General features: G+C 33.2%; 1 protein-coding gene across 6 annotated transcripts in view; it reads right to left on the bottom strand.

The window, feature by feature from the left end:
* RTTN (rotatin) overlaps positions 1-27215 on the bottom strand; it is a 79212-nt gene that overhangs the window by 33213 nt on the left and 18784 nt on the right. For 4 of the 6 annotated variants that reach the window (XR_010368498.1, XM_064432456.1, XM_064432480.1 and 1 more), the window contains 21 exons: positions 27066-27178; positions 25955-26081; positions 24783-24908; positions 22616-22735; positions 20717-20856; positions 20331-20502; positions 19325-19424; positions 18237-18325; positions 16020-16137; positions 15651-15747; positions 14834-14902; positions 14315-14503; positions 13384-13623; positions 11865-12009; positions 10939-11093; positions 9473-9692; positions 7695-7823; positions 6314-6421; positions 5502-5660; positions 4117-4188; positions 501-693 (listed from right to left, as the gene is read on the bottom strand). Coding sequence is in view for 5 of the 6 variants with exons in the window: in XM_064432456.1 (XP_064288526.1) it covers positions 501-693; positions 4117-4188; positions 5502-5660; positions 6314-6421; positions 7695-7823; positions 9473-9692; positions 10939-11093; positions 11865-12009; positions 13384-13623; positions 14315-14503; positions 14834-14902; positions 15651-15747; positions 16020-16137; positions 18237-18325; positions 19325-19424; positions 20331-20502; positions 20717-20856; positions 22616-22735; positions 24783-24908; positions 25955-26081; positions 27066-27178 (2881 nt within the window). In the remaining variant the exon portion in view is untranslated. The remainder of the gene's footprint in view (positions 1-500; positions 694-4116; positions 4189-5501; positions 5661-6313; positions 6422-7694; positions 7824-9472; positions 9693-10938; positions 11094-11864; positions 12010-13383; positions 13624-14314; positions 14504-14833; positions 14903-15650; positions 15748-16019; positions 16138-18236; positions 18326-19324; positions 19425-20330; positions 20503-20716; positions 20857-22615; positions 22736-24782; positions 24909-25954; positions 26082-27065; positions 27179-27215) is intronic. The other 2 variants (XM_064432472.1, XM_064432464.1) reach the window with 2 other exon arrangements.

The following is a 27215-nucleotide window of genomic DNA, read 5'->3' as shown; positions in this document are numbered from 1 at the left end:
GTATTCCATTTCAACAGTCTAGAAATTAAATTATATCTGAATGTCTTAGAATGCAGCTTAATTCAGATTATTAGAGTCCATTCCCACTCATGCACCTTTGAAGCTGAACACATCAAGAAACAGGAATCCAAGGAAAGTTAATGTATTTTTTCCCCAAATTTTCCTTATATGAAAGTTGACTGGATGTGAAAGTGGATATTGTTAAAAGTATTTTACCCCCAATATTTTACAAGAAAATTTATGGCAGAACCAATTACGTCTTTTCCATTTTCAACTTTCTGAAGGTGTAAATAACAGCTCAGAACTTTTTCTGAGCTATGTTGAACTAGAGACTTATCTACTTAAATCCTCACAGCAATCTTTTGACTTCACAACATTTTTAAGTGTAGGGTTTATATACATTCCATTCCCCTCTTATTAAGAATTACTGGAGGTAAGTTACTCAAAACTGCACTTTAAGTAGGTTTCAAATACCAGAAGATTACATCAACATCACTTACCAGTTGTACCACCTTTTTCTATGCTGAGCTTGTCTTCCTTATAAGAATTCAAATCGAACATGTAACATCCTAGGTAACAGCGTTTCACCATCTGATCCACATGTTCATAGAACTGGCAGTGATACAAAAGGGCTTTAAGAGCAGGTATTCCTGTCTGAGAGAGGCCAGATTCTTCATCATGTACACAAGGACCCTGAAGACATGAAATTCACAGACATCATTACTTTAAAGAAATATGTTACATAGAATAAACTGTCAGAAAAACTCAGCCTAACTAAGGCTAATGCTGTGTATATGTGTGTACACTGGTTTACAGGCTGTAACTAATAAATTCCAAAAATTAAACGCAGATTTTAACGTTGATCTAAATCATAATATTTTACAAAAGTGGCCATGACTTAGCAGAATCAAACAGCTCCTGAGAATCAAAAATCTCCTGAGAAGTGTGCTAACAGTTAAGTAGAAACTCATGAAAAGCTGTAAATGAGTGGCTTCAAGACAGTAAATGTATCAGTAGACTTTACAATTTGAATGTCTCATTTATTTCTACTTACAGATATTAAGCAATGAAAAAGCTTTCCTTAGTCAAAAAGCACACTTAGATAAGACTAAATATCCTGAAAAGCCCATCCTGCGCTAAAGTATACTGTCATTATACTACATCCAGCTATGTCAATCTTCTATGGGAAAAGATTACTTTAGAAAACAAGACATAACCAAAAAAAATCTCTTTGAAGTATGGTTTTCAATTATTTCTTTTTAAAAACTGACATCAGGGAAAACTTCCTAGAGCAGTGAATTTATACTTTAAGATAATGGATTCTAGTCATATTTCAAATAAACAGTTTATGTTTACTACCTGTGTTAAATGTTTCTTCAGCATTTTCCATGTTAACAGAAAAAAAACCAAAAAGTTTTACCAAGCCACACATAATCTGGTTTAGACTGACCATAAAAATTAGAAATGCAAAGAAGGCAGAAGAACTCAGAAATTCAAATCAACTAATTCAGAAAGACAGTTTTAGAGGGCATACTGCAGTAGTTCAAAAATAAATTAGTTAAAATTATGGAAAGAAAAACTTTCAGTGCTAATTAGATACTTTCTTTGGCAGTCAGGAGAGAGCAGAGCTGGATCAATTGAAAACAAGTAATTTCAAAACACTATTTATCCTCAAGAGACTCTCCCCCAACTCCTTCATTTACACTGAATACAAGTTTATTTCCCAATTTAAAAAAAAATGAAAGCCAAAACCAGATACAGTAGAAGCAGTAATACTATTTCGTATTACAAGATAAGCTACCACCAAAATTTTAGATTGTTACTCTCATTCTTTTTGGTTTCTGTAATACAGAAACTATTTTCACTATTTGCCTTTTACACTAACTAGTGGAGAATGAGATATGATGAACAGTTTAAGGCAGAATGTAGCATTTCAAGGAAACTATTTATAATGAATTATAAAACTCTGCTCATACACTGTCGGCAATAGACTTAAACCATGTTGACTATGGCAAGTGTAAACTTTGGAAATATGATTAATTTAGTCCAAATTTTACTGCCCAGCATTGTCTTTGCCAGTTTCAAAAACCATGTCAGATACCTTATTGTACAAATGAGGGCCCTGAAAAGTTACTTATCAATTACATTGACAGAGTGCTCTGACTTCAGCAATCTTTATACAACAGAGTCCGCTGCACCCTTAGAGTGCAACTTTACACAGGTTGACTTTACTCATGACTAAAGAGTGGCGTAGGAAATTTTTTAAATGACATCGCAAAATGAAATATTATAAAGCAGATCAACTAGACGAAAGTAACACTAGAGACATTCTCATGAAGATACTGGCCTACAAATTCTATTTATATTTCTTTTTCCAGTCCTATTTGGTAGGACCATTACCCACCAAAATGGTAATGGTCTAATTTGGCTATGGCACAGTATTCCTACTATTCACCAAGATCCACTTAATAGCCCTCCCTTTCTTCCTGGCACTAAAGGAAACAAACAAATCACCTTATTCAGTGCAAGGGAAAAAAAGTTACTCTGAAACACAAAATTTTATCCTGGTGGTATGTTACAGTTTTAATTGTTGTTTTTATTTTGAGCAGTTTTAATTTACCAGAAACCATGAAGTGTTGTTTGATAACATCTTTCAGCATGAACACTTTTTAAGTGATGAGCAATTTCCACTAAATGCAGTTCTTAATAAGAATCACATTGACTCAAAGCTTCTTTTAATTGCACTGGAATTAATCCAGATTTGTGCAACTGGATTCAATTTTTGTCACTTCACCATAGTAATTGAATTTTTTTATAAAAGACTAAAAAGCAACTTTTAATAGAGTCTATATTGACAAGTTAAAATGGCTGCCCTTTTTAACCAGCTACTATTATGAATTTAAACAATTACTATTTATATTGATAAATTATAAGTAGTAAGACTGAAACAAGGGCCAGATTTGTAAAATTGCTTCCACGTCTTCCTTTATGATTACATGTAAAGAAAAGACGAGACATTCTATACAATTCAACTCTTCAAGAAATCGCATGATCGATTTTGGGCGTAGATGAATCATAGATAAACTTATTCTAGTAAAACAGCTGGAATGCCTTTCAGCACTAACTTGATCTTTTGCAGAAAGCAACAGATTAAAAATAATATTGCTGCATCTGCAAATTTCTTCAAAAACTAATATACACTGTTCCCATATAAGTCATCTCACACAATGAAAGGAGCAAGACAGACATTAAAACAGATATCAAGGTTAAAAAAATTTAAAAATTGCAAGCCAGGATCCAAGTATCCTGATGTACAATGAATGAGACTTGCTGAGAGTAAAATAAGATGACTGACTAAAGAGCAGAACTGGAAAAGTTTCCAAGGTATCTTATCAGTTCAATAAATATCTGATAAGAGAAGGTAAAGAGAGACAGACTCCTCTCACTGGTATCCACTGACAGAAGAAAAGGCATTAAGCAAAAATTAAAATACAGGAAATTCTATTTAAACCTAAGAAAAAAACTTTCTATCTGAGGGTAGTCAAAGATTAGAACAAGTTGCCCAGAGAGACTGTAGAGTCTCCATTCTTGGAGAAACTCAAAATCCAACTGGAAACAGCCCTGAGCAACCTGGTCTAGTTCACTTTGCTTTGAGCAAGTGGTTGTCTTCAGGAAGCATTTGAATTGACCTAAGTGACAAACTGCTTCATCTTTCTTTCAAAACATTTTATAAACATCACATTAACAGAATTTCCTCTTGCTCATGCCCCTCAAATAATGTTTTACCTGCATTCCAAGTGTGAGTAAAATAAATTATCAATTTCTATCCTAAAACATTAATGATATAGCAACTAAGTAAGCAAGTTTCCTGGGAACCCAAAGATACTACATTAATGAAATGCAACATATATTTAATCTAAATTTGGTTGTTTTACTGAGCTTGCCAAAAGCATGAGAGAAGTTTGTCTATTCATTTACTTCTCTTCCCAAAACATAACCTTAGACATGTAATTTTTTAAGTTCATCTTTTATAGTTATTCTGACTCAACTTTTCATATCAAATGACATCTCTCTGGGACACTATGACTTTTGTTATCAAATGTAATAGTCACTCACTTGCCAAATACAATCTTTAGTGTCTTCTGTAGGGATTGGAATCACAAGCAGATTTTGTAGAATAAAAGCAGCCTGAAAGAAATTAAAGCATCAATATTGCCATCTAGCCATCACGCTTCAAAAAAACATATAAGATTGAAGAGTACAGTTTATATATTGCTTCAGATATATGCTGAAATACACAGAATTCTCATGTTCATGTTGAGAAAAAATAATTACAAGGATATAACTTCAAAGCCCTCAAACTTCACTTACAAGAGATGTCATTAGAGCATGGCACAAGAGCAGGCTGGTATAAAAAACACAAGGAAACAAATTTATTTATAAAATACTTTCATCACTGTTCCAGTACAGTCAATCGTACAGAACAAGCATTACAAGTACTAGGGGGAAAAATTCCTGAACAGAACAACCTAGATAATTGTTTATGATCAGTCACTCCATTGTTCTTGTGCTTTGGGGTTTTTAATTATTAAATAATAATTGGGACAATAGGGTGAACCCATTAGGACAGAGACATGTTTCAAATATTTTCCTTTATAAATACACAGCATGTTTGTTTTTCTAATTTATATTACACACACTTTGCATGTCTGTGCATGGATTGAAATCCCTTTTTTATATTTTGTCAATTATATGAATCTTAAGAGAACATAATTAAGAGACAATAATTAGAAGTTAAATAAAATAATGAAAGACACATTATCAAAGCCATTTTGAGATACAATTTCAAATATTACTTTGAAAAAAAATATTAGTTAAGCAGTAGAGCTGGGAAAAAAAACAAGTCACTGAGTGTCAGAGCTTTTATTTCTTATTGATTAGAACAGAAGGAAAACCTTGCGACTAGAGCTGCAAAAAAAATTGAAAATAAAATGTACAGAGCTTAAATTCATCAATATACAATTCTATGTGTTTTTCTACCATAGTACAGACCTTCAGTTCTCACCAGTAACCCTTAGTGCCTAGACAAATTAGATTACTTCATGTCTGCAATGAACACATATTTACTGCAGTTCAGGTGATGAGTTTGTACCAAAGCATTCATAAATGTTACAAAGCAGCAATTAAAATCAGGCTGATAAGTTACACTTTAGCAACCTATTTATCTTACTGAGTAAGCCTTAGCAGTTTTTATGAGTTCACTTGTATTGTTTATGTAATTTCTGTTTTGAAATAACTAATCTGTATTTGCTCCTACTTAAGCAATTCTAAATAAGCAGCTAAACATTTATATTTATCAGGTAGTGTTTAACTTACAAAGCAGCAGATGTTGTGCAGCATCAGATAATAGACATATACAATAAAAAAATAAAGAATATTTTTTCACCATAATCAAAAAGAACTTGACAATCTACAACAGCAGAAGGACACAAGAAACATACCTCCCTGCGCACCATGCTACATTCAGATTGATCCAGAAGGATGTTTATCACCGTTCCCCACAGGCCTCCTGAAATATTCTGGCAGCTTTCTGCTAAAGCAATACATCCTATTTCAAGAGATGTAAGAGCTGATCCTATTCCAAGTGCTGTAAATCTGACCTAGTACATATAAGCACAACAGAAAGTGGTATTTTTTTTTTCTTACAGTAATTAGCAATACTCTTTTTATTATTATTAAGTTGTATCAACTGAATCTGGAGCTTAAGAGAATAACTTCAAAAGTAACAACCTCTTTTCCTATATCTCTCTTGCTCTCTAGTCACAATCACAACTAAATTCACTTTGTGTTTATTCACAAAATGAATAAACAAAATTATTTTTAAGCATCCAAAACTAAGCAAGATAGTCTTTAATATTCTTCATATTTTAGCACTTGAAAATATGTCCATTTACCAAACTCACATAATTTAACAGATTCCCATTAAATACATTTGCTCTGAATTTTTTAGTTCATGTAAATGTTTCTGCTTTGCAGCTAAGTTACAACAATGACAAGGAAAACTGCCTATGAATCATGATAGTGACTGACTAATGAAAGCATAGAAGACAGAAGATATAAGGAAGGATTTCTTAGATGATGTTTATATGGAAACACTCTCCCTACTGTATTATTACTGCTATTTAGGATACAGTTAGTAACATTCTAAATAATTTGGAACAGCAGTTCTACTATTAAACACATTAATGAATCAAAAAATTTCAAATGCTTAAGGGTCAAAATAAGATATGAAGTTAATACCACAGTAACAAACCTCAGGATCTCTATCTACCCATAAAGGAACCAGCCATGCCAGACCTAGATGAGACAGAACTTGTTCTTCACCACTATCGTACGGCAAAGACCAAAGAGATATCCAGTCCTGATTAGCAAACAGAAAACAAATTAAGAAATTATTTTTTAAATCTTTCAATCCATGCTAGTGTACTAACAGTGTGAGCTACCAACAACTACTAAAACAGTTTTGTGTAATACTAATTGCGCAGAGGAAGGATCATTTTGTATTTCTCTTTCCATAAGGATTCGACACTAAATCACATCATTGTAAACAACAGCTGGGATTTAAAATTTCTTTGAGATTAAAATTTATTACTACAGTCCAAACAGTAACACTGTCATAAACACAGAGTATGACTTAGAAACACAAGAAAATAAAACTTATCATTATGCTACTATGCATATCACTCTCTAACAATGATAGTAAAAAAATCAAGTCCACACCTTCATTTATGCATTTATGACCTAAATCTTTGGAGGCTGCTGTCTCCCTGCAGTGTACTTAAAGCTCTGCCCCCTCCCCATTTTAATAAACTCTTTCACTACCTAATATCTTGAAAAAGGAGTAGAGAACTGAAGAAAGAGAAACCTGGAATTTGGAGAAGCGGTATACTGCAATTTCTAGTTACACGTGTGCTTGATCATAAGCATCATTTGTCATTTGTGGCTATCACAAATATTAGTAAGACTGGATTTTAATTCTTTAATACTTAATTGTTGAATTTGCTTCAACTACTTCAGGATAAAGGCTATCTTACAAAACTGACAAATCTAGCCCTCAAACATGTACATGAACACAAAGCACAATATGTGTTTTGCTAGTATGTAATGATAGCTCGTTTTATCTGGCAATCCTTTTTCCATGTATATATATACATATATATATACACACACAACTGTGAAAGCCCTATGTACATGAATGTTTAAACACAGGTTAGAAAGCCTGTTGGCTGTGAGGCTGAAGAAATAATGATGTTATAAATTCTTATATTTATTCATCCTATAGAAAATCCCAATGCTTCATTTTTTTTATAAAAAAGGAAATTATATTTGTTCTGAAAGAAGGCCTTTCAAAATCCACAGAATAATTTACAAAACAATTTCATTTTGTAGACTATGCTCTATCCTGTACATTTATCTAAGACTATAGACCAAATGAGATGAACGTGGGTTTTTTTTGTCTTTTGTGCTTCTAATTGGAGGGGAAGGAAGAGTAAGCAGTGGTGTGGTTTTAGCAGGACTACTCATTTGGAGAGTACCATTCCTAAACCATGACAGAAAGTTATCATTGAACTTCAGCAGTCAAAATCTCTCTGCATAGCCCTCACCAGTAATAAGAACAACAGGAATGCACTCACCATATCGCTGGCTTGAGCCATCATTTCGTGAGATAAATGAAGCAAGCAAAGGACTGTGCTTTTTGTCACACCTTTTCCCATGAAGGACATGGCATTTCCCCCCCACTCAACATAAAATGATGAGATGACCTAAGAGCAGGGCACAAGTTCATAACAGCTTTACGGTAAACAGCACACAGAGTACAAACTGTTTTACACACTAAATCATTATTTAAACCCAAAAAGTTGATAGATTTCTAGCTGAATTGTAAGAATTTCTTTATTTCTGAGTCATTTGGTCATTGATGGTTTCCTATATATTTAAACTTCTGAACACCTGTGGTTTTGGGTTTTTTGTTCAAATGAAGAATACGATCAAGCTTAAAATAGTAAGCTCTAAGTTGAATAGAAACCTGAAAGTTTCTTTTCATGGACCTGGAAGTTCATTTATTGTACCTAGGGTTTCTTTTGCTATGTCTGGAATTAAAAATAATTTTTTTTTTCAAAATTCAATGTTCAAGAGAAAGTGTCATTTATATATTTCATTGTGATTTGAACAAAACAATCAGCTTTCTATACAAAATACTAGTAAACAGAAATAAAGGTCAGTGGATCCTAACATAAAATAAACTGTCTGACCAAATAAGTAACCATGCATATTAAAAGGCATGCTGCTTTCAACAAAATATGCCCCAAAACACTTTTTAAAAAATAATAAACTTAGAAGATACACTTCTAGATTTACTTTTCTCCACAAAACACAGTGATTTAAACCTTTGCATTTTTGCTGGTGTTCTTTCTTTCAGCGTCCCAGCCTACTGAAGTTTTTTTTATACCCACTTTCTCCATTCTTCTCCAAAAGAAACCCACATTTATTTTCATATTTAGGACAAATAAAACTGCCTAATTCTTCTGAACAAGAGCATATGCATCACAAGTTGATTTCATGCCGTAATTTTTTTTCCAGTAATTATCTTTCTTTTGCATGACATCTATAACCTTCGTGCCATTTTTATTCTAGATTTCAAGTGACTGAGCTCATCTAATCAAACAGCTCTAAAATGTTTATTTCTTTCTATTCAAGAAATCTGGGCAAGTTAAGGCCCCTAAAACACTATATCTTTTCTTCATCAGATGTATTGGTATTTCAACTAAAAACTTCTAAAAGTGAATTTTACTGCTGAATATGTATTAAACAAACAAAGTCAGCATTATGCTTTTCCTTTTAAGAAGACTGGAGTTTTCAAAAGATATCTTTTTAGGGGCAAAAGCTAGCTGTCTACCACATCCATGGACTTGACAAACATAGAACACTAAAAATAAGAAAGAAATTTTGTCTTTTAAACAACCACAGCAGCTTGAATTATCCCTTTTCTGCTTTCTCTGTGTTAACAACCTACCCAACAAGCTAATCTTCTCTCAGACCACCTTTCATATGTGGATTTTGCCTAGGGGAAGTTATGTTGGATTTTTCCTCCTGGAGTTCCAGTTATTAAAAACACCACATATATATTTTATCTTGCTTAAAACTAAGTCACTTTGTATTACCTCTTAAACCAATGATGAAAGCACATGCAATACAACCAATCTTCACAACATCTGTGTACAGATACACATCACTCAGTCTAGTCTCCATATCCTTCCTATTTACTTAACAGGAAAAGGCATCTCTCCCACACCTATATTGCTATAGTGATGACATTCACTAAAAGTACATTGTAAAAAGCCTAGTATCATTAGTTACACAGTTCTTTACCTGCATTCAAACCAAAAGCTAAGTAGAAACATAAGCTACTCACCTCAAGAAGACCTGTTAAATATTTCTTACAAATTGTGATAGGTTCAACTGCAGCAGAATAGGTAGTCCAGCCTGGAAGAGCAGTAACATGAACCATTCCTTGCAATGTTCTCTCCAGTGATGGGAGTCCATAAAAATGTGGTGCATCTGTTAGCCTTAAGCACTGAAGCAGCTTCAGAGCCAGCTCTGTTCTGAACAAGCCAGTAAGTTCCAAGCCCTCTCTGGTTTAATTGTAAAAAACAAAACAGATGAACCATCAATATGAAGCTGTTACAAAGAATCATTTTGAAAATGGCCAATGCCTCATTCTTCTTACTGTTAGCCTGTGAGGCTCAGAATCTCAATTACTTAATATTACATTAAGCAAAGAGTAATATGAAATCAAATTTGACATTTCTAGCTTTTCCCTGGTTCTGAAAATATTGCATCTGATTACAATGAAATTGTTTAAGTGAAAAAAAACAAATGAGATATAACTCATTATTAAGTAGCATGCTAAATAAAGAGCAAGAGGTTCAGGACAATGGATGACACATTGAGAAGAGCTGCAAAACTCAGTAGTTCCAGAACAACACAGTGTCTAGAATAATCTTAGTTGGAAGGGACCAACAAGGATTATCAAGTACAAATCTCAAATGTATGGCCTGTTACACTTATGTTCGTTCTGATTCAAGAAAGAAGTTTAAAAACATTTCCTGCAAAAAACAATAAATCTAGAATTAAGTAGATAAAAAATACAGGAATGTGAAATACATAGCTAGCATGGATTTCCATAATATGTCCTTTTCCTGCTGTCAAAACTTTTAAAAAATAACCAAGTGAAAATAATGAAAAAGATAACATTTTGAAAGTATTTTCACGAAGGTATATTGTGACACTAAATAATCAAACATTATCTTAAACTAAAATTTTATTAGCTCTTAGGATACATGTGGATGGAGAGATTCAGTGTGGGAAAGGTTTAATGAGAAATTTGAAGGAAAAATAATATAAATTAATTTCTGTGTTTGTTCAATTGACAGAAAAAGGTCGGAGCTTCATGCTAAAAGTAGCTGTTACACATAGGCCAAAAAGGATTTCAATGAAAAGAAACATTTATTGCTATTTCCAATATTCCAATGTTTTACTTTGCTATAAATACATGTTACAAAATCAGTGAAGTTACCATTTGCTCATGCAAATTTGCAGCAGCGAAAAAGAAATAGCCCAACTTCTCCATGTAATCAATTTAATCATCTATTTGTTAAGTGACCACTAGCACATTCTCTTTCACATTTCCTGGTTAATTTCCTAATTTTACTGTCAAAAGGAATATCTAATGTTGATTTTCATTTCAAGAGTGTATATACACGGCTCAGAGCAACTGAGCCATGATGTAATGACATTCAAATTGTGACCAAAATTCAGCAGCAATAGGTGTTATGATGCCCAGTCAGAATGACAGAGGCAGGTCCATTTGCACTGTACCTGTCAGTCACTGACATGGAACAAACTAACAACAGGTTAAAAAGACGAATGAGTTCTTTATCCAGTCGTTGTCTGACAGCAGCCTGTGTTTCATCCACTTCATCCTGCACTTGGGATTCTGGTCGCACCAGAAGGCTCATAAGGGATTTTGGCTGCTAAAAGAAGATAAAAAATACAGTCACATAATGCATTGTTTAAATCCTCTTTCAATGCCTTCATTAAAGCCATTTTTTCTGTTGAAAACTTCCAGATCACATATATTATAAATCACAAATTCCATGATTACTTGACTAAGAAGTAACTGCAAAAAGTTTAGTGAAAAATTCCTATAATCCTACAACTAACTTGAATCTTGAATCTGTTAAACACCATAAAAGAATTTACTGTTAAGGCTTTTCAAATATTCTGGCAATAAGACAGTGTGTTATGAAGGATGAAAGAAAACTCAAAGTAATACAGCAATAACCAGGAATAAAAAATAGATCACAAAAACAGAAAACACAGTAACAAAATTATTTCAGACTGCATTTTGGACTTCTCAGCTGCTTGAAAGGCTTCATATCAAATGGCTTTAAGGTTTTATATTAATGTATTGAATGGGCCATACTTAAAAATTTTTATAGGCTTCCCAGGTAGCGCTATAAATTTAAGTATCTGTAGTCTACAAGTAATTGAAATTAAGTCTAGAAGAATTTTTCCACAAATGATTAGATTGTATTTGCAAATGGGAAAATGCAAGTGCATGCAGACTGTATCTATCATAGGACACCCTTTTTAAGACAATGGATGCTCTTCCATGTTACAGAGGTAACACATTTGTAGCTATGCAGCTAAGCACACCCTCATGCAGCTCTGCAGGTATGCACACGTGTGTACAAGTACAGTCAATCAAGTCATGTAAGTATATACAAGAACCCAAATCTTACATTTTTAAGCAATGATTTCAAGATCCACTTTAGATGGTCTGACTCCAGATTTGATTTCTGCTCTCTAAGCAATTTGTTTAAAAATCTTAGGACATCTACTAAAAGCTTTTCATCCTCCACTGAAGCTGGAAGCACTTGTAGAAACCTGCAATACAAATAAAAGCTTTCATACTTGTACTTTTTTAAAAGAACATTTAAAATCTCAGGCTAATAGGACTGGAGTCACCTGCAAATGTTAAATTATATGAAGTAAATATGTATATTACACATATAGCAAATATGGCATTGTATTAGCCAATGACACAAATATATACAATATACTGTTGCTATTATTCTTATTATTATGCAAAATAGTTGTGCATATTTAAAAATCTATTTGCATATGTTAATAATGGACTTCTGTTTCATAAACTGTAGAGAAATCTGAGCTGGGTCACATACAGGAAATAAAAAGTTAATAATCTATTAAATACTAGCATTTGGTAATAATAGCAAAGCTTACCTATGCATTTCAAATAGTCCTTATTTTAAATATTTGATGGGTTTTGTGTACGCAAATTGCTAGATCACAATCTTTGAGATTGGAAGGGACTTGCAGGCGTCCCCTGGTCATGCTACCCTGCTTATGAAGGGACATGTGCAGCTGGTTGCTCAGGACTGCGACCAGGAAGCTTTTGAGTAACTCCAAGGATAGAGAGGCTACAACCTCTCTGGGCAATCTGTGTCTGTGTTTGGTCACCCTCACAGTAAAATAGTGTTTCCTGATATTCACAGGGATCGTCTTGTGTTTCAGTTTGTGGCCATTCCTTCTCTCACTTGACATCACTGAAAAGAGCCTGGCCCCACCTTCTCTTCTGGTACTCGTAACACACTGATAAGAAACTCCTGTGGAGTATTTTTTCCTCCACATTTATCAGTCCTAGCACTCTCATCCTGTACTCAAAAGAAAGATATTCCAGCCTTTCATCATCTTTGTGGTTCTTCACTGGATTCTCTCCAGTATGTGTGCTCCATATGCTTCTGTCTTATATTGGCAAGTCCAAAACTGGACCCAGAGCTCCAGACCACTGCTGAATAGAACAGAAGGATCACCTGCCTCAACTTGCTGCTAACACTCCTCCTAAAGCAGCCCAGGACAACATTTGCTTTTTTTTATTGCAAGGACAAACTGCTGGTTCATTTCCACCTTGGTGTCCCACCAGGACCCCCAGATCCTTTTCTGCAAAGTGGCTTTCCAGCTTGGTACACCCCAGAGGAACGGGCTTGCTCCTCCCCAGGTGCAGAACTCTGCACTACCCCTTGTTGAACTGCCTAAGGCTGTCAGCCCAAATATAGACATACAGATATATAATATATAAATATCTATCATATAGACATGTTTGTGTATATATATACATATATGTATATATATCAGAATCGGAGATGCATTGACAATTCCCTAAATTTAAAATACAAAAAATAGAAATATTGCAACTTTAGTACAACAACCTTTAATACATTCTTGTAGTCAATAGCTTACCTGTTCATTGCTTTCTGCCAAACAAAGCTTTTCAAAGTGGTTCCACAAGGCCCAGAATTGCATTTTAATGCAAGTCTATCATTCAGGACATAGAAGCTAAGCCTAGTGAGAGCAGTTCTAACATCCCTGTGGGATGCTGCCTGAATGATCAAACTAAGACAATCCTGCAGTCCATGGTTTGTGTGGGTTATTTTCAATATAAGAATGTCTTCTGAGGAAAGTTTTAGAGAGTCTAAAAATCTGAAAAGGCATAGAGAAAAGTTATTAACAGTCAGCATTTTTACAAACTGTTTCAGAGAGTGTTGACTTCTTCCCCTCCCTGATTAACTGAGAAGACCAAAGAGAAATTGGCTTAAAACATTATTTTTGTTAGCCAATTCTTTCTTCACTAAACCTTCAAAAAAACCAAACCAAACAAAAAACTAAAAACCAAAAACAACACCACCACATGTAAATCATGAGATATTTTGAGTTCTTTGGAAAAATGATACCTAAATAATAATTCTTAGTACTACCATTAAGAATATTTATTTGAAATTTAATCCTTCAAGAAAACCAAGAGAAAGTCACGCGACTTTATAGCTGGGGGTCTACACAGTAAAAAAAGAGAGTCAGTTCCATAAGAAACCCTAATGACTATAAAGAAAAACAGCCACAGAACTCATTTAAAATTGTTTGGAATTAGCCTGACTATCAACAAAAGTTAGATCAAGCTCTAGATTTCATGTAAAAATGCAATTTAGGTAAAACATTAGCTGTGACAACATACCTTCATCCTCTTGGGATGCGATCCTTTATATTTAAATGACAGCGTTCTCAAACAAGTAACAGCTTGAACTGCTGTTTGAAGTTGAAAACCTATTTAAACTTCATGAAACACTAATTTAATTGAGATATATTGGGACTTAAAATGAAAGATAAAATGGCTCACCTTTCTGTTTCCTTCTCATAATTTACCAGCTGCAGTAGGTTTTCAATCCCATGGTACCATGACAGATTCCAAGCTGTTTTAAGCATATCTGCCACGGGTTTCATAGCCAAGCACTCAGAAGACAATGGCACCACAACAGTATTAGGACTAACTACATGATGAGCAGTGATCCTGACTGGGAGATGATACCTAAAAATACACAAATAACAACAATTTTTTTTAAAGTGGTTTGTGAGAGTTTTTTTTGTTTGCTCATTTTTAAATTAAGTGCTTTATTACAACCAGCTTGTAAGTTTGAAAATAAAATTTTTGAAACTCTTTTACAGAGAACAAAGGCATGGAGAAAAAAAAATCCCTATTTAAAAAAGCTGATGTCATCATCATAAAAATGCTTTGATTGACGTTTCCCTTCATTCTGCCACTTCCATACTTCAGGAAGGACAGCAAATGGAAATCAGCAGTTAACTGTAAAACAATCAAAACCAATGAACCAAGCAAGCAGCCAGCACCCCCACGTACCTTCTAACAACAGCAACAGGTAAACTGAAGGCAGGTACCTCAGTATTATCACTGGCTATGCCATCAGCCCTGCAAGAGATTAAGTCATAGTTATTATGCTCTATTTTATGATTTTATTTTCTCCTAATGCTACATATGTTATTTCCTTATTATTCCTCCCTTTAGCTAGATCTTTACTAACCCATTGGTGAATAATTCGTATTAATAAACAACATTTTGTCAAGATTATCCAATATTAAGATATTTCTGAAATCACACACATAATGGAATACTTATTGCAGATATATTGTACATTAAAAACTCCGCATACTTGTTTCCTTGTTTCTGTTAAAGAAAAACCACACATTACAAGTATTTTCATTATATTTCACATGTGTGAATTCTAAAAGCACATTTTTCATGCACATGGAGGTTTTAAATAACAAAATATCATAAATTGAGGTCTGTTGCCTTAAAGACAACTGCTATACTTAAAAGCTAAAGTAAATAGAAGAATTCTAATTAAGCTAAAAAAACATGTCTACAGCTAGCTGTTTGATTTTTGTAGCTTTCATTAATGGAAAAGATGTATTACAGACCAATCAAGGGTTTTGAGAAATAAACTTAAAATTAACACTAAGTATTCATAGTGCAAAAATGTATCATGTAGGTCTCCAGAGCATGTAACCCAGTTATCAAAACAATCTGGACTACAAATATGCAATTTTGGATCTATAAAATTTGGGGCATAACTCGTCTGGACATATATAAAAGTTTATTTCTATCAGAAACTTAAAATGTTTCTATAATATGCTATTAAATAAGTGGGTTTTCATACCATGTTTCTGTTCTTGCTACTTCATCAAACAACAGAAGACAAAGCAATACTGTGGTTTCAGTTAAAACAGCACGATCACTTTGGAGTATCAGTGAAACTGAATAAAATAAAAATATTTAAAGATATGTTAGGAAAAAACTGATATCTAATAATACAAAGAAGAACACTAGTGAAAAGCAACTGCTTTCCACAGTTTCCTGCCAGCACTTTCAACACATGCCACAACATGGGCAAACTAGCACACAGTGATTTATCTTTTTAATATCAGAGTATGCTATCATGTAGTGATCCAAAGTTCTTAAGAAGGTATTTTATGAAACATCTAACCATCTTTTGACAGGGGTATTACAGTGGAAATACAGTTCTCACCTCTGAATAGCAAAAGCAGTAGAGAAGGTTGCTGTGCCAGGGACTGGCGAACAACTGGGTCAGCACACACAATTTTGCGTAGGAGTGTCAGACATGGTACCACTATGGATTCCATAAGCTGCAGGAACAGAGAAAAAGATTAAATAAATACAACTACCAGTATAATTTATTATGATGCACTTAACATAGCCTAATACTGTCCCACTATTAAGCAATATATTCCATTATTGGTAAAATAGAAGTCTAGAACTTCCTTAGACAAGCACATTTCAGCTAGATGAAAAATGCATATTCTTTAATTTTTTTTTTACTTGTTCATTAATTTTATTATTAATTGATGGCAATTTTGTTGGTCACTGGCTTCATAACAGAATTACAACATTTGCTTTCAAATTACAGAATTTTTAAAAGGATATATGTAAGCTGAAGGATTTAAAAAAAAAAACACATCAAGTATTTGCAACCAAATTTATTAGTTTTAAACAAATGTAAATAGTTTATTATAACACGCTAATTTTCTGGGTCCCAGCTTGTCAGATCATAAGAATGGAAAGCAGTTTGCTAAAAGTTAAAGTACCAATGAATGGCCAAAAATACAACCAAAGTCACAGCTCTAAGAATAGGAGAGTATTTCTTTCACAGTATTATTACTTTGCCTATGAGTTTCTGCCTTTAAAATCTGTTTTGTAAACAGCATCGACAAATAAATTTTATTTTCATTCCACTAGAATGAAAGCCCCTACTTACCTAGTATGGAAAAAAATCTTTTGTACAGTTATATATAAAGCTTTATTTAGATACTGATTTTTATTTATTCTACTTCTTTCATTTTCTTTTCTCAGGGGCCACTTTTCTAGGAACATGTAAGATTTTTTGTTGATTTTTCCTTGATATTGACTCTGAAATTTTTAAAAAACTTTCAAGAGGAGAACCAAGGATCTGGACTAGATTCCCTCAGGATAGTGTCCAAATGTCACAGGCCCTAAAGAGTTGTTCCCTGAGCCCTTCCTGGATTAAATTAAACTTTAAAATAATATTTTTAGCCCTTTATAAAGTTCAACCTAGACCCTTACTTGATTATGAAGAATCTGCTCAGGGCAATATATTTCCCATGCTTGTCCTTCTATTACTCTATTATTGAGTAATATCTACTCACTACCCAAACCAAAACAACAGTTGCATTGCTTTCTCTCTCTAAAGAAGATACTATAAAACTGACATAAAAAAACCAAACCAACATTCAGAAACCTGAGGAACCCAATGTTTCAATTTCTTCATTTGCACTAGAACAGTTTGCTGAAGTACTTCTGTACAAGAGATAGTAAATTGGACAAGACATTCTTTAATGCTATACAGATAATCTTAGATCCTGATAATCTGGGGGGGGGAAACTTCTATTTCTGAAGAAGCAATTTTCATTAGTTTGACAAAAAAAGGAAATTCCACTAAGTATCAATCAGCTCTTTTCTCTAGAATATTTTTGGAAAAAAAGTCATTACTACATTAAAATTCTTCTGTTTTTTTTTTAAAAAAAAACCTCAAGGTTTGCACTGCTGGAATGCAGTAACAATACTATGAAAGAAAACCAAAAAACTTTATCCACTGAAGTCATGTTGAGCAACTTCTAGCTTAAATGTGCTTGCATGAAATGATTTCAAAGAACGAATTCAAGAAAAAATCAAGCATCAGATTACCCATATATTTCAAAAACAGAAAGCTCCATCATCTACACCAAGAGACCCTCCCTGGTGAAGTGATCTTCTATTGGTCAGAAAATTATTTATACCTGAAATTCAATCTGACATGTTTACAACGGCACGTCATGCAATTAGATTTCATTTTTAATTATAATTTGCTTCAGAATTTAAGTTTAGAGACTATTATACATAACATTTTGCTTTTTAATGATCACTAAACTTTTTTTGTACTCTACTGAGCAAGCTTTCAGGGAAGTTTTGGTACATTCCGGAACCTCACCATATACAATTCCCAGGATATCTTTTCTCACAGGTAGGGAAACCAATCTTCTCTCATTAAATGAATCTTAGCATGATCAAAACTAGAACAAAATATATATTCTGACTATAATTGCTATTAAACACTTGTATTAAGTGATGTGATAATGCATGAAGACCGGTGTTGTAAGTGCAGAAAAAGGCAGACTCTGCTACTGTCATGCTGTGCAATGCTTGCAGAAGAAACTAACAATACTTTTACCTTGCCATCCACGTGTACACACTCATTAAGGTAGGCCAATATCTTTTCTATCACACCTAACTTTTTCAGAATGTCATGCATTTTGGTATCTGTACAAAAAGCAAAAGTAATAGCAAGAATTACTGGTTCTGCACAAATTTAATATAAAAATGCTTAATATTAATACTGTTTAATAAGATTACAAACTCTTGCTATCTACAATAAGTTTCTAATATTGCCAATCAATCAACAGTAATACAGATCTCTAGCAAGGCAAACCTTCTCAAAGTATTTTTACCTGACTATAGTAGCCTCTTGTACACCAGATTCTTAAATATATTACATAAATTCCCACAATAATTTTACATTTAAAAATTACAGTAATCCCACTGCAACTCAATTTTAGTCAAACAAGAATGTCACTTCAAATATTTCAAAATACTTTAACAGTTTAATACGGAATTGAAAATGGTATTTACTTAATCACCATGAGAGTATTTTTCACTGATATCACCCTTTAGAGTAGCTGGTTTAAGAATATTAAACATAAACAGCAGAAAGGTATGACATTTGAATTGGTTGGTTTGGTTTGTTTTTTAATAACTAAAACATAATCCTTCAAATGAAATTTGTCCTGATAAAACTGCATTTTTTCCTTCACAATTTCATCCTATGCTTTGTTTCAAATTTCAAACATCTGAAAATTTTTGCAGTCATAACTACATATATTTTATGAGACAAAGTAGATACACTTCCCCATTTTTGTGGAAATTTCTCTGACAGTATTTTTAATATTATCTAAGATTTCACCTTCCCATTGTAAAGAACTTATGTACTCTCATTAGAATCCAAATTCCTTGAAGAAAACATGATTGAATTAGAGTTTGAGTATATAAAGACATCAAGTTTGAAACTCTACAGTTAAGCACCAAGTGAAATAATGCTCTAAGATTGCTTACTTGCATTGTAATTCAACCACTTCTTTTTACCAAAATTCATAAAATAAAAATTACAAAGAGGACCCTTAGCACAAGCATACAGACAACCTAGCAAAACTTCAAGCTCACAAATGACCAGCACATGAATACAAATTTTCAGAAGAATTTTACCTTCCAAAATAACAACCAGCTGCTCAGCTGCAGACTTCCGTAAAACTAGGTCAACAGCATCAGAAGTCAAAATGTCATACAGCTTTTCAACAGTTTCTGCCTAAAAGTAAAACAATATTAGATTTGCATCAAGGATGCTACCATGAAACAAAGATACCAGCCAAATTTCCTAACAGGAAGTAGAAATGAAAAATATCTTAATTCTTTATTAGAATGTATTTGATTAGATCCTACATATATGCAAGAAGAATGGATTAGGTTACAATCTTTTTGCAACAAATCTTTAATAACATCTGCAGAATATGAAAACCAGACAGTTTCTAGTGCCTCATAGCTGCAGAATTCTAACAAATAATAGCTAATTTATATAGGACTACAGAAATCTTAACACTATGCAGAAATGCTAGAACATGCTTTTAAGTCTGTAAAGGGGATTAACTTTTTAATGGCAATAGAGTCAAGCATCTAAGCACTTGCTTATCATATTGTTAATCAGAAAGTATTGAGGGGAAGGAAGAAAGGAGAATGGAAGGGAGATGAGAAATCAGAAAGAAAAAAAGAGAGGTATTCCCTTGAATCATACACTCATGATTTGCTTCAAAATTTGCAACAGCAGCAATGTTAAGTAAACACAGACATAAGTTTGCAATCTGTTTTAAAATATTTCATATTAAAAATTATTTGCGCCAGTTTTAGTAAAAATTGGTTTTGTGGGGAAAAATATATGAGAAAAATCTAACCATGCCGAATGAAATTGCTATGAACAGACTAAGCCTGTGTTCTCTGCAATCAAATCTTTCCTGCAGAGAAGAAAAAGAGGAATGATTTTTTTCTTAGTGTTGCAAATGGTAGCATAAGAACTACTGTTTCAATGCACACAGAAAGAATACATCAACAGATTTCTTTTTATGAAACAAGGCAATTTGTATGAAATATTGCAACCTTCTAAAAGTGGAAACTCAGAGACTGGACAGGTAGAAGAGCAAAATGTAGGTAGTTTACTAACCTTAATTACTGAGTTCATTTTATCATCCAATTTTAGCTCCATAGCTCCCTCTATAATAAATAAGTTTGAAATGCTGGAAAGGACATTACTATCCAGGCACGGGCGTTTCAGGTTTGACCCTTCTTCACTAAGAACATGGAATGCTAAATGTTTAGCAGCCACAGAACGAACCCTAAATGAACAAATACTTAAAATAAATATATACAGCACTCATACTGGAAAATTTGAGCTGTATAGTTAGAAATTAATTAGTTTTAAAAGCTAATATGGGGTGGAAGTACCAAATTCAGAACTGGTTAATCAACCTTTCAAATCAACATTTAGGAGAAGACATTGTTGTCATCAAGATGAGAAGATGTGCTGAAACACTCCAGAGCATTACTCACAGCTGCTTTTTTGAGAAGAGAAGGCGCAGAGCAGCCTGTAGTCTGGGAGCTCCCGGGAGAATGCCCTCTCCTTTGTCAGTTGTTGTTTCACTCAAAGAGAGAATGCATTTACCTAAAGTATCTTTTGTGTCAGCATAACCCTAAGTGAAACAAACAACAAACAGAAATTGCCAGAATTACTGGAAAAAATCCACTTATTAACTTAGCAAATTAGATAAGGTAATTAATTCCATTTTAGGGGCTAAGGGAGAGTGTGGAAAGAGCAACATTAAAAAGAAAAAAACTATGCAGTTATTTTTAAGAAAACATTCAAATTCTGCAGATTAATATTTTTCTGTGGAAAAAAATTAATAAATCGTCTTGTATACAAATTAAAGTAAAAAATTCTTTACATGGGTTGGAGGTGCTTTGAACTAAAGCTTCACCTTTCAATCTGTTAACATGATTCTGCTCTATAAAGCCAGTTTCCATTCCAATAAACAAAATTAATCCCTACAAGAAAATGATTTAAAAACATTAAATTCTATCTATTTTCAGATCTTCATCAAATCATTTTCACACACAGACAAAAGGGAATCAGCTATATCAAGAAGTGATATTACAAATGTTTTAAAAGTAGAGCAAAATACAATGCATTTCATATGCATCTGGTAAACACAGACCTGTGGTATACCCTACTCTGGTATCTATTGTACAAAGCCACTACAGGCTACAGAATAGAGGGAAATTCTACTCACAAAAACTTCTCACATGTTTAGCCTACATCTTATATTACATCCCCAACTATTTAATCTTGAATGTCAACCATTAGTAAGATATATATGCAGGTAACATTAAAAAGTTCTAATGACTGGTTGAGAAAGCTCTGAAATAACCCTTTTCCCTTCTCTTTCAAGTTCTCAGTGTATTTCCTCTACATATTTTTCTTTCTGAGCCATCTATTTCATGGCCCATGTTATTTGTAATTTCTCCCCATTTTTCCCTTGATTTTTGTGCAACTTGCATACAGAGTAAAGTTATATAAACTACTTTTTCAAAATAGGGCAATACTGAGGTGCAGGCAATTAATGAACACACAGCAGGGAAACAAGTAAGTAGGTATAATTATTGAGTGTGATTTTTCGGAGAAAATGAAGACAAAAGGTATACTTGAATTTATTAGCTAAGAGAAAAATAAAGGAAAAAAAACAGATACCAGGCAAATGCAGCAAAATATCTAATCTGGAAGACTAAGGGCAGACCACAATAAGAAAATTTCAAGTACTAGTAGAAGAACAGTAAAGAATCCAGATGAAGTAATTACACTGAAAATCCAACTGAGAAAGGCAAAAGTTCCATTTAGATCAAGCTGAGAGTAAAAATAATGAAAATTAAATTTGTACGTTGTTGGAAACATGAAGACTAAGGTTCAAGGGATACTTCTATAATACTGGGAAAAAAACATCAGAAACCAAGTTTCTAAATATACTAAAAAATTAGTTTAGGCTGACTGCTATTTTTTGAGTGTGTATTTGATCAGAAAACTATTACAGAAGAGGAACAGTTTTCAAATTTAAGCCATGGGGGACATTCCACTAATTATGAATGCTTTAATCTGTACTTGCATTATCCACTCATATCTTCAAACCTTTTAAGCCCCAGTTAGTACTGGCTATTTGTGCTACAACATTTCAAATTTCATGCACAAGTAATACCAGGCTAAAACATGTCTACAAATTCAATGTACTAACAAACTTTACTGATATTAGGACACCTATAAGACATTTCTCCAATTGACACTTGATAGAACAAATCTGTATGTATGCTACTGTTTATCTATTTTCCATCTGCTACTTCTGTTATTTAACCTGATATATGTGATTGCATACATCAAATTCAGATTAAAACACTTAGAAGTACCTGTAAAACAGGAATTACAGGACAGAGGGCCTCAATAAACTTGTTCCAAGTCAATACTTCCATCATTAACCGTCCTTGCAACAGATGTATCAGAATGGCCTTGGCTGTAGAGTTCACCTGCTCAATAACAAAAAAAACCAATCCACTAATGCAACCAGCGATGTGCCTAAGTCAGTTTGTCAATGCTGTAATTGGAAATGTTATACAAAAACATCTCAAAGACAAAATGTTTACTGCAGAATGCTACACTTAATTGCCAGTTCAACAACATATTAAGTTGTTCGAAAAGCCTCCAAGAGAAAGCACATAAATAGTTCTGCCTAAACAGCACATAATTATTTTTTCCTTAGAAACTCTGGTTTGTCTTTTCTGAAATAAAATAAATCATTACTTAAAACTTCTACACCTATTGGTCCCTCTATACCGCAGGTAAAAGCAATTCTGTTTCTTTTCTTTCCTGACCTTGCCTTTCTGGGGCATTTTATTCCCAGTCTATGATACGCTTCTGAAGATACAGAAAGACAAGAGACTTAAAGCCATTATGTGGCTTGAAGTTATGTGTTATGTGGCCATTTCACTTTCCTGAGGCAAAGAGTCAAACTAAGGCAGCTACCGAATATTTCAAGCTGTATCATAATTCATCTGAAGGTCTCTATCAAAACCAAAAAAGCTGTATGATACAGCACTCACTCTGCATTAATGTATCCACTACATAATCTACATAACATGTAATATTAGAGTATTTACAAACTAAAATTATTAATGCAATGGGAACACAGGAAAAAAGCCCAGCTTACCATAATTAACTTTTCCTTACATAGTGTGAAAACACCTACCTTCAGCAGCTAAAACCCTGCATTTTATGCCAGAGCTAAAAATCCTCTCACCCCAGGCAACAAGGACAGTCTTTAATAATATCACTCTAGCCTATCTTTAGAGAAAGACTGGCTTTACAGAATCATATGGCAAATATCAAGCCAAACTTGAAATACAAGGTTCTTGCCAATTTTTTTCTCAATGTCACATGCCTAAAAGATTAAACTGATACTTTATGAACACTTAAGCAGCAGTTATACAGCAAGAAGTAATATAAATTTTAAAAATATTTGGATACAATGCTCTTTATTTTGCTAGAAACATAATAAAAATGCACTATAAGGTAGAAAACAAAATGTGAAAAATTTGTAAATAGGCACTATCTCTGATTTTTTTAATTCAGCATCAGTTGAAATCTATTTCTTTTGCTTGAACAACCACTAATACAGAAAACTCTCAGTCTTTTTAATAACATATCCAATAGAGTAGCCAAAATAAATGCTTTCCTTGCAAAAGATAAATTACATTCAAGGCATAAACATATAGCACAAAGACATTTTATTTCTCTCTTTAAAATGCTCACATCTAAAAAAATCACTTTTAAATGGGACTGTGCATAGTACTGAATGTAAAAAAAAAAAAAATCTCATTCCAGAAGAGAAGCTAAAAGTATATAAATAATTTGTTAGTCAATGTTCTTTATGACTGTAGGGATGTTATAGATCAGCTATAAAGGAGTTTTTATAAAGAACATAAGTAACATGTCCTCTCACAACTCCCTACTTAGCTCTATAGGCTAGTGGACACATCTTAAGCAGTCATATAAGTGAACCCAATGGAAATTTGGTCCTATTCTACAACTATAATACTCTGATAACTATACTTAAACACAGATGTTTGTGGTGGTGAAATTCAATTTTTATAGCAAGACTTGCAGATTTAAAGCGTCTTTTTGTTCCTTGGCCATTTCAGAGGCTACCCCACTTTTACAAAACTTCAAAGTTCATGTTTCCCATAAATGTGAAGCACCATACATACTTTTCCATCATACATACCTTTTTTTTACTTTTTTCCTGTAATATTCAGCCTTAGTAAAATGTACCTTATTTCATTTTTCATTGGTCTTTATTACAGTTACTAGCATCCTATGCACATAATATTATCTTGTCTCTGAATTAATTGTATTAAAAAATACTTCCATTTACTACAACCTTACTATTTGTATAGCTTTCCTGCATGCAAGAAACCATATTTAGTCAAAACTTCAAGTAAGCATGAGACCACTATGGAGAATACCAACACCTACTCTGTGTGCACACCAACTTACAAATGCAGCTAGCAAACACTGTACCTCATTCTTATCTTCCTGAAGGCCAAATGTGCAGATTTCATACAACACTTTAGGGTGTAGAAGAAAATGCACTCCCTGGCAGATTGAAGGCACGGGCTTCGCAATATTATGGATACCTAGACAGTCCTTCAGTAAAAATAAAGTTGGTTAGTTTAAAAATTCAAGTCAGTCTCCACTACCACATCTTGTTTTATAGACAGACTGAAGTTGTCATACAGTAAAAGACTTTTTCCATGCACTTTGGAGGACCAGTTTTGAAAGCTAAACATGACAGTCCTGGAAAAAACACAATCTGTTTGGATCATGGACTGAAAACTCCTGTTACTACACAGAACTAAGATATAGAAAATAATTTTGGCTTTATTTTGAAAAGTTGTGAAAATAATAATAGTTTGAAAACATATATATTTCACTAAATAAAACAATGTTTGGCATTACATTAAAATAAGAAAAACATAAAACAGGCTGGTAAAAATCTTGCAAAGTGTCATTCAGTGGAGAAAGGGGTTTTTTTCAGAGACTAGTTCCAGCATATTTATACATTAGTGGATTGTGCTACAAGCACACTAGGTACAGATTAGGTCCATTATGGAAAATACAAGTTTCAATCAAGCATTATATGAAAATACAAAAATTATTTTTATTTTGTGAGCCAATATTACTGAACACCTAAAATGACCCGATAAATATGACATTGCCATTTCCCAGCATAGAGTACAGCCATACTTTTAGGAAGTTCATGCCATACTTCTAGGAAGTTCATGCTCTTTAGCCCTTAGGCTATCATTACAAAAACTAAGGCCATGACAAAATACTCATGTAAAAAAGACAAGACACGCACAACACAGCTCCAGAACAGGGAATAAAACCCAAAGAAAACAAAACAACAAACAACATTGTTGGAGTAGATAAAAGGCCTTATATGTTCTTTACGTATCATTTTTAAGTGCAGTACCCAAAGTCTAACCTAACCAAGTAGATTTAATATAACACCAAGAATTTAATATAATACCAAGAATGTAACAGCAAACTGCAAGCCCAGGCCTATGCTGATTCTTCAGCATATAACACAGTAAAGAGAATTTGTACTAAAAATGCTTCTAATGACAAAACTATATAACAAGCATTATTGAGTGCAAAACCAAGAGTGGTAAGTAAGCATTAATTCAAACCTTAACCACTTCCAAACAGCAGTGATAGGCTTCAGCTTTTATATTCAACAAAGGATGAGACAACAGATGGAGAAGCAACTTCTGACCCTCCACCTGAAGCAGTAAGTTGGCTTCGGCAGACTTCCAACTAAAAATGAAAAACAGTTAATTAAACTAATTTATTTTACAGTACCTAAAGATTCCTACAAAAATTTTCTTGTTAAATTTCAGGATAGTCTCTGAAAAATACTTCCTGTAATGGTATACATTCTAGAAAACAGTAAAAAGTTCAGAGATGACAACACATTTGCCAAAATCATACTATCAATCTTTGTGTTTGTATATTTTTATTCTTTTAAATATGTAGGTAATCAAAGACCATAGTTTTTCAAGCTCTCTCATCAAAATTAAGAGCCTAAAAAAATTTATGTTCATCTGAAGACATAAAATTCTATTGAGCTTCAGTAGACACCTTTGATCATATATATGATTACAAAAACACCTGTGCTTTTAGAATTTTTCCATTATAGAGATTAAAGTCAATCTGACTGTCATGATGGGAGCTGATATTAGTTAAAAATTGAATTTCCTCTTGCTTGCAACCTCAACCAAATGATAAATTCTAAAAGTATTAGAACATTGAAAAACGTTTTTACATTTCATCATTTAGAATATTTACTGGACAGCTCTTAAATGCAGTTTCCTTTGAAAAAAATCCCTAAAGTCAAGTTCTGAATCAGTATATAATTAAATTTTTGTTCTTCAATAACTTTTTCAGGCACCATAAGGTAACTTATTCTCTTAACTAGAGACATGGAAAAATTGTAAAAGCAATAAAAATATGCTGTCCTTTAGGATTTCTGAAAGTAAAATAAAAGTAAATGATACAAATATACTTAGGGCAAAGGATTTTCAAGAAATCTGAAATGCAAGTCAAAGTGTTTAAGATTGCTTCCTTATAAATCACAAAGAACATAGTTAACTTTTTAGGAACTGAAATTTAGTTTTCAAGAAATCCACCACAGAATGGCACAAATCAATCTGTTCAATGACTAAAAGAAAATAATTGTTCTCTTTTCCACAAAAGAAATCACATTTTCTCAAGCAGAGTTTTAAATAGTAATATACTCACATATTTGAGCATATGTGAATGCATTCTTGAAGCAAGGGAAAGTGTAGGTGGAAGGGTAGACTACTCAAAGCCTGATCTGCCAATTCTAGTAATTCAGAAAGATTCTTGTCCCCCTGTGAAGTAAAATGAAGAAAAAGAGTGAAGCTAGCA

Source organism: Passer domesticus, chromosome 1, assembly GCF_036417665.1.
Source record: "Passer domesticus isolate bPasDom1 chromosome 1, bPasDom1.hap1, whole genome shotgun sequence".
Lineage (NCBI taxonomy): Eukaryota > Metazoa > Chordata > Aves > Passeriformes > Passeridae > Passer > Passer domesticus.
The sequence above is the reverse complement of the archived record's forward strand: the minus strand, read 5'-3'. Positions and strand labels throughout refer to the sequence as shown.